Source organism: Montipora foliosa, chromosome 5 (assembly GCF_036669935.1).
Source record: "Montipora foliosa isolate CH-2021 chromosome 5, ASM3666993v2, whole genome shotgun sequence".
Taxonomy (NCBI): domain Eukaryota; kingdom Metazoa; phylum Cnidaria; class Anthozoa; order Scleractinia; family Acroporidae; genus Montipora; species Montipora foliosa.
In genome coordinates, this window is record NC_090873.1 from 32,974,419 (window position 1) to 32,981,918 (window position 7,500).

At 41.4% G+C, this 7,500-nt stretch overlaps 1 protein-coding gene across 1 annotated transcript in view; it reads right to left on the reverse strand.

The window, feature by feature from the left end:
- The window catches only part of LOC138003980 (muscle, skeletal receptor tyrosine-protein kinase-like), a 16,784-nt gene that overhangs the window by 7,955 nt on the left and 1,329 nt on the right, over positions 1-7,500 (reverse strand). The window contains exons 2-5 of the mRNA XM_068850328.1: positions 6,406-6,547; positions 2,429-2,880; positions 628-972; positions 1-24 (exon numbers count right to left, since the gene is read on the reverse strand). The exon at positions 1-24 is cut by the window's left edge and continues 261 nt beyond it. Of these exons, the coding sequence (XP_068706429.1) occupies positions 1-24; positions 628-972; positions 2,429-2,880; positions 6,406-6,547 (963 nt within the window). The remainder of the gene's footprint in view (positions 25-627; positions 973-2,428; positions 2,881-6,405; positions 6,548-7,500) is intronic.

Below are 7,500 nucleotides of genomic sequence, written 5' to 3' on the forward strand. Positions count from 1 at the left end.
TCTCTAGAAGACCAGTCGCACGACCTGGAAGGAAAAACAGCATCAGAAGCGCAACCATGAGCATACAGCTGTCGTACTAGGTCAGTGCAAAACGGTATTTTTACAAACTGAACAATCTTTTAGACGCCGGAGTTGTTACATAGTTTTAGCGCTATGCAAATGGAAATAACACTAATTATTATTATTAGTATTAGTATTAGTATCAGTATCAGTATCAGTATCAGTAGTAGTATTAGTATTAGTATTAGTGTTAGTGTTAGTGTTAGTGTTAGTGTTAGTGTTATGTTAGTGTTAGTGTTAGTGTTAGTGTTAGTGTTAGTGTTAGTGTTAGTGTTAGTGTTAGTGTTAGTGTTATTGCTATTGTTAGTGTTAAGTATTAGTATTAGTATTGGTATTAGTATTAGTATTAGTATTAATATTAGTATTAGTATAGGAAATCTTATGAACGGGTAATGCACCAGCCTCTTCCCTCCCTCCCGCACCCCCCCCCCCCCCCTCCAAATTTGGGCTTTGGGCATGAGCGGGGCATTTAGTTTTTACGATAGTGAAAGGTGGTGAAGTCCTCGCTCCCTTGGGGGCAATAGTGAAGAGTGAACGCACTAATCCATGATTATTACTAGTACGTACCTTGGAAAACCTTGCCAAAGAATCCCTCTCCCAAGTCCTTCACATAAGACACGTGATCCAAACGGTATTGCTTCAACTTATTGGGATCATAAAGTCTTAATAGACGGGAATCCAGGCTCTTAAGGGACTCTGCCCGCAGCCTGTCCCGCATAGTCATGGAGCCTTTCTTGACAATTGCGAATCCGTTATCCACGGCGTCTCTCTCTTTCCGTCTTCTTCCCAAAAGTATGAGGACAATGATTAGGACAACAATGGCGAGAGTTCCTATAATCACCACTGGAATTATGACAGCCAGATTCAATTCGCTGGTGTCAGGAGGAGGAGGAGTTGTTATCTCTTTGTAATCTGCAAAAGGTGCGCCATTTGAAATTAGTAAAACGCTACTCAAACGCACAAAAATTAACACGTTATGTCTAGAGATGCAAGCAGAACCTTGAATAAAATCACAAAAGCACCCCGTTAAGTCCACGCTAACCACTCAATTACAAGAATACCTTCAGCGTTGAGAATGCAGGTTGTTTTTTACAGTCGAAGTTATCTTACATGAATGCTTAAGTTAGAGGGACACTTGAGTGAAACTTGTCTATATTTCTGGACATAAGTGATGTTGAAGAGAAAGGTAAGGGGACAATTTGGGACGCTTATAAAAATCAGGTTGCATCTAATTTGCTGCCTTTGTGCAGATATCTTTGTTTTAAAGGGGCTATGTCACGCAAAATGACATCCGAAATGCCCAAAAAGTAGAATGAAACATTGCAAAAAACCACTTAAAACTGTTGAACAACATTAAAGATATACAACAAAAGGAAAAAGAAGCATGGATGGAAACAAATGGACAAGATTGAAACGGATTGCATTTGGGTAATCTTGAAAAAGTCGGCCCGACATTTTTCAATTTTATGGCAAATCGCCTGGATAAAGATCGTTTTTGCTCAGAACCATCTTTTTTGTGATGTAACGATAAAGTTGCCAGTAAAGGAATTCCACATTACCATTTTCGAGTTTTAAACTCATGATTAACTAAAGGTTTCCCCTAAACATCCTAAAATAACGTGACATAACCCCTTTAATTCCGATCTCAATGATTTGGACACGTCGACAGCGCTGTACAATTCTGAGGTTTGCACCTTTCGCTTTCGTTCGGAGGCCAGGGCATCTTGACGTAGAGGACTCCGAAAAGGTATCATAACTAAGGGCGCGTTCGATTGACCCAATTCCGGAATAAGAATACGCGGAGTGATGATTAAAACGGTATGTTTGGCGCGTTTTGAAGCTTTAAGGATGATAAAAATATGTTTAAAATAGCATTTTAGAAAATGGTTGACAATTTTAATGTGAATCTCCGCAAAAACGAAGGATGTCCAACTTGTATTCCATGTATTCCTATTCCGGAATACAGTCAATCGAACGCACCCTAAGCGTGTACAAACTGACACTAGCCTAGACGATCCCTAAAGACTGATTTACACGGTTTCAACATTAAAACAAATGTTGGAAAAATGTTGAAAGCAAAAACAAGGTTGTTCGGATGCCGCTCAAACGGTCCTAACATCGCACCAGCAGTGGAGCCAACACAACATCTGCGAGAAACTAAGAACATGTGAGGAAGTGTGTGTATGAACTCTTCAACAGGCTTTAACTCCATCCAACATTTTCATAAACAAAGGGAATGTTGAATCGATGTTCAACGAAAGTCTAAATGTGATTCAACACGGCAAGATTTCAAAATTTTTTAACAGTGTTGAAGCAAAGTTGAAGCAAATGTTGAGACCGTTTAAATGGCCAATGAAGTTTGACTTACCAAAAAAGCCGGTCTGTATACAGTGCTTGTCGGGTTCACCTCTAAAATCATCGATAGGACGATGTCTGGAGCAGTCAGGGAGCGCTGTATGTGTAAAATCAATACCTTCTTTCTGAACCAGTAACTTTACAGCGCCAATAACCTGGTTAAGAGGTCGAGCACATTCTTCAAATATGGCCACACAATCCTCTTTACAATACTCGACCACGGTGTTATCCGGGTAACATGGTTGCAAAGTATACTGACAAAGCATGTTGAGCATAATATATCGACACTTTTCGTCATCCGTAACAAAATCGTTTATCACTTCTGTGACCGTCGAAAGGAACTGCTCGGTTCCCAGCAAACCAAACTTGTTGTCAATAAAACGCGGAGTCACTCGGTAGTCGGAAAGGGTTGTGTTCAGTGATTGTCTGCAAACTTTTCCTTGATATGGCATACAAGTTCCGCCTCTGAAAATAAAAAAACCAATTAATTAATAACTGAACCTTGACAATGAAGATACACTTAGCACGACAGCGCATGCGTTTACGCACCAAACGGGACACTCACGCAAGGACGACAACGACGATGACCACAGCTACGAAAACGTTACGTAAAAAATACAACTTCCGGTTGTTGAAATCATTTCGCGATTAATCCGAGTCATTCGGCAGGGATAGTGTGTGTGTAAACTTTCCATGAATAAAACTGGAATGAACGATGCGTATGTTTGGAAAGAAAACTGACGACAGCGACAGCGACCGAAAGAAACGTCACCTCAAAATATAACTTTGAACTCTCGTAAGTCTTTCGCGACATCTCATTCACGTCGAGCAACGTGGGCGAAGTGTCCTAAACATAAATTGGATACGAGCGGTTTCAGAGTAAAAAAAGAGAATCAAGGTTCGCATTTGTATGCTCACGTAATTTGGTGATTTCACATCGTTATTACGCAGAGTACCGCAAAAATGTTTGCTAAAAAGCGCGCCACACGTGCAGTAAGATATTTTTTCCTCTTTTAACCAATCACATTATTGTATTGTGTCGTTGTCGCTTCGGTAGCCGTAACCGTGGCCGTCGTCGATTCTTAAGACGCCCGCAAACGAGGAAACAACGCTGCGGAAACATTGTTGAGGAAGCAAATGTTTCCCTGTTTGCGGCCCCAGGAAACATTTGTTGCGGAAGAAAAGTTTGCTTCCCAGGAAACAAAAATTTATTTTGCTTCCTCAGAAAATCTTTCCTCGTTTGCGGAAGAACGCCTTAAAACTCCCTGTCAAGGCCGAGACACACTAGGCGACAGGTCACAGAGTAAGGTCTCTGCGACAAGTCGCTCCGTGCGCACTACTTGCAAAACAAGTCGCTGCGACACGACGCCTGTTCAGTGCACACGCAGTGATCTCGAATGAGGGAGAATGTGAACTAGTCTTCTATTTCAATATGGCGGACCAGCGAATACAATAAGACGCTCTCTCATTGATTCATTTACATTTTGTCGCAGCGACTTGATGCCGGAAGTGTACCCACGGTGCGACAACGCTGCTTTCGCTAATTTTGCCGCTGCGATAAGTTGCACGAATTCAAACTGGTTTGAATTCGTGCAACTGATCGCAGCGACAAAATTCTGCTGCAGCAACAATGATTTTCAGAAAGTTAACCGTGTCACCCACGCGAATTATTGCAGAAAACTGTCCCCGTGACGTGTCGCAGCGACTTATCGCCAAGTATGTCCCGGCCTTCATGTTTATTTGGCGTCGTTGTCAGGACGAGAACGGTGAGGAATGTACTAAAATGTAAAACGCACGTGCGGAGCGTGCAAAGCCATTGCTTTTGTTCATTAAACCTATTGTTTTGTGTTGTTCTCGTAGCCGTTGTCCTCCTCCTTAGAGAGCTTTAGATTCTACGACGAGGACGAGAACGAGTACGAGTTTTGACTGCCCGTTTATAGCGAAAATACTAAGGAAATTTATAACCCGTAAGCTTAATCTTACTCTTTGTTAGCAGTATAGGTTGCTCAGTTATTCTTATCGCTGGTAACTGAGCCTTTTTGCTCATCAAAAAATGCCAAAATTGCTACCGTGTTGTTGACTTGTTTTGATTCGACGACATTTTTGCAAAATCTCGCACTAAAATGACGACGGCATCACGTTTTTCCCGCCAAAATGACGCTGGTTTGCGCGCGCTTGCTGTTGGTCTGTAAGAAAATCTCGTACTAGAATCGAATCTAAGGCTCTCTCTTGCTTAAGAGACGGCCACATTGACAAAAACGCCACTAAACAATGCATCTGCATGCATTTCTTTCCCTTCTTATTTAGCCTACTTGACAAAATTGTAAAATTTCATCAAACTGCAATAATGATGGAAAAATTTGAAAACGAGAATTCGTAGTTTAAATGACCTCCCCGATGGCGTCAACATTGAAGATCAAGATCCTGAACATGGCACAATTTCGTCCCCGGAGACCCAACTTTATCGGACGGTGCCAAACATAACATCTTGCTGGTTCCAACCAGGAAGTCCGCGAATCATGACCTTCCGCTTTTTTTGCACAGAAATTTAAAACAACAAAGGTTGCCAACGGTTACAAACATCTCCGCTACGATTTGCGCCGACTAAAGGTCGTTCCTTCCGTTGCTGACCGAAAGAATCGCGGTCTCCGCGGATGAAAAGTCGTGTATTGTGAGCTGTAAACGCTACAAAGCGCATTCACGCGGAGTAACTCTCAGTTTTTCTCGAAACATGTTTGCAAAACTAACCATAGAATTGTGTGGGATAAGGGTCCTTACGCACTAGGCTGAAAAAAAAATTGTTTGGCTCAACCAAAAATCTTAACAAAAATTGTGTCCGCCAAATTTTCAATTTGGTAATCGTGCGCCGCACTTGAAACTTTTTCTTTAAAACATGCCGTGTAAATTGTTAAATATGTATAGTTTTCACGCCCGACAAAAATCTGTCCTGCTCCGAAACAGGACGACAGCGCCTCTGAAGTTTGGTAAGGTTTGACAAAATTTGATGGGAAAAGAGATCACCCTGCGCACTTGTATCACGGAAATGATAACAGATTTTTTCGTAAAATAAACAAAAATTTGCCCAGTGCGCACGGGCCCTAATTAACTACGTAAGTAGACCCGTGTTTAAATGATCGCTGCCCTTTAAAGGGACAATGTCGCGCCATTTTTAGTAACACACGGAAAATCCACCGAAAGTAGCCGTTGATGGCAGCCACAACATAAAGACAAAATTGATTCCTTTGAATTTGTGCGACTTACTTTATTCACCGATTATCTTTATCAGCTCTTGGCGAAAACTGGTTAAGAAAGAGTTGCGTGCAAACTAAAAAACGTTCGTTGAATGTAACTCTCATAATGTCAAATCGTAAGATGGTAAATAGTTTTAACCATATCACAGTTAATATGATCGTCCGAGTGAGTGTAGTCCTGAGAAGGACTGTTTAAGATGACATTGACTGACGTTTCGACAACCTAACAAACACGTTGGCTGATCCTTTTGTTCTAGATTCACTTGGCACGTGTGAAAAATAATGTCCAAATGATTTCAAAACCATGAAGGTGTCAAAAGATGATTTGTTTATATTAACCGGAAATCGTTGCAAACGACATGACACTGTCCTGTAATAATTCCTACTGGTGATAATTCTAAATTATCACCACTAACCAGAGGTACCATCACACCTTCCTTTCAGTTTTGGAAGGAAACTGACCTCATAAATTGCGGCAACGCTCTATGCTCTTTTGAACTGTGATGGTGGCGCCCTAATAGCTTAGATCTATTTCCACCGTATTCAGGAAAAGGATGCAAATTAGGAGGCATGTCAAAAAAAAAAAAAAACTCTGGCTTGTTGAAGCTCTGTATCACCCCTGAAAAGGATACTAGGCTGGAGTGCCCTGGAGGGTCGTGAACTGTAAATTTGTGAGTTGCAATCATTAATCCTGAGACCAGAGTACGTAGTGTCGAACCAAGTTGTCTAACTCACTTACCCTTTGGTATAACATCGTAGTGTTTGGTTGGTTTCCTCCGGATTCCAACAGCAGCCCATCAGGTGGCATAATGTAGCGTTCGTGTTAATCACACAGCCAACCTTTTCCTTATCACTTATTGCTGAACAATTCGGCTGTATAGCTGCAACAAATCACGGGGGAAAATACTTTAGTCACATGCATATTAGCAGCAAAATTCATTCTTCAGTCACCGGTTAGAAACTGCAATTCCTTTCTTCGGAGAGTGCGCAAATCGAAACATACTCAGGAGCTTTCGCTTCTATCTCAAAAAGCCTCAAAATCAACCACATTCCTATCTAAACACATTCATGGGATGTGTGGCAGGACAACGGGATTCGGTTGTTAGTAAGACCTCTCTAACCACATGCTATGGAATACGGTGCGTTTCTTCCTCGTGTCGAGGATTGCAGACAAGATTTACTTTAAATTCGGAATGTCCAAGTGCCCAACGGAAACCGTGAGCGCTTACCATTTGAACGAAATTTTCGGTAATTCCGGAGAGAATTCAAATGGAAAGGGTCATCTCGGTGGAATGTTTTCGGAAAAAAGGTAATACCTTTCGAGGTATTCCCTTTTTCTCGCTTTGACCGGAATTCGCGGTAAAAAACTGTACCATTTGTCCACAATTACAAGTGCCAGAGAAAATAGACCGTTTCATTTGTTTTTCAACCGGAACAACCCGCTTTTCTGACAAATGATACAGCACATTCCCATTTTCTTTTTCTAAGTACAGAAAGTGCAGTACCATTTGTCGAAACAGTCTCACCGAAAATTTCATTCAAATGGTAAGCCCTCACGCGTTATTCAAGTTAACAAGGTCAGGTGGTCGTTGAGTGATGAATCTAGCAAAAACCTTCAGAAACTTTCGAATTTGGTTTGAGTTGCCATTTCTAACCCAAAGAACAAAAACTCGAAATTGAAAAGCAGTATGAAGACATTTCGTAAGTTGTAATAAATAAAGTTTGACATCGGCATTTCGCGAAAGCGAGGGGTGGGAGTCTGCGACAACTGTCATTCATACATGGGCTTAAGATTCGATGATTATTAGAGCGACAAGGACACGTTTGGGCTTAG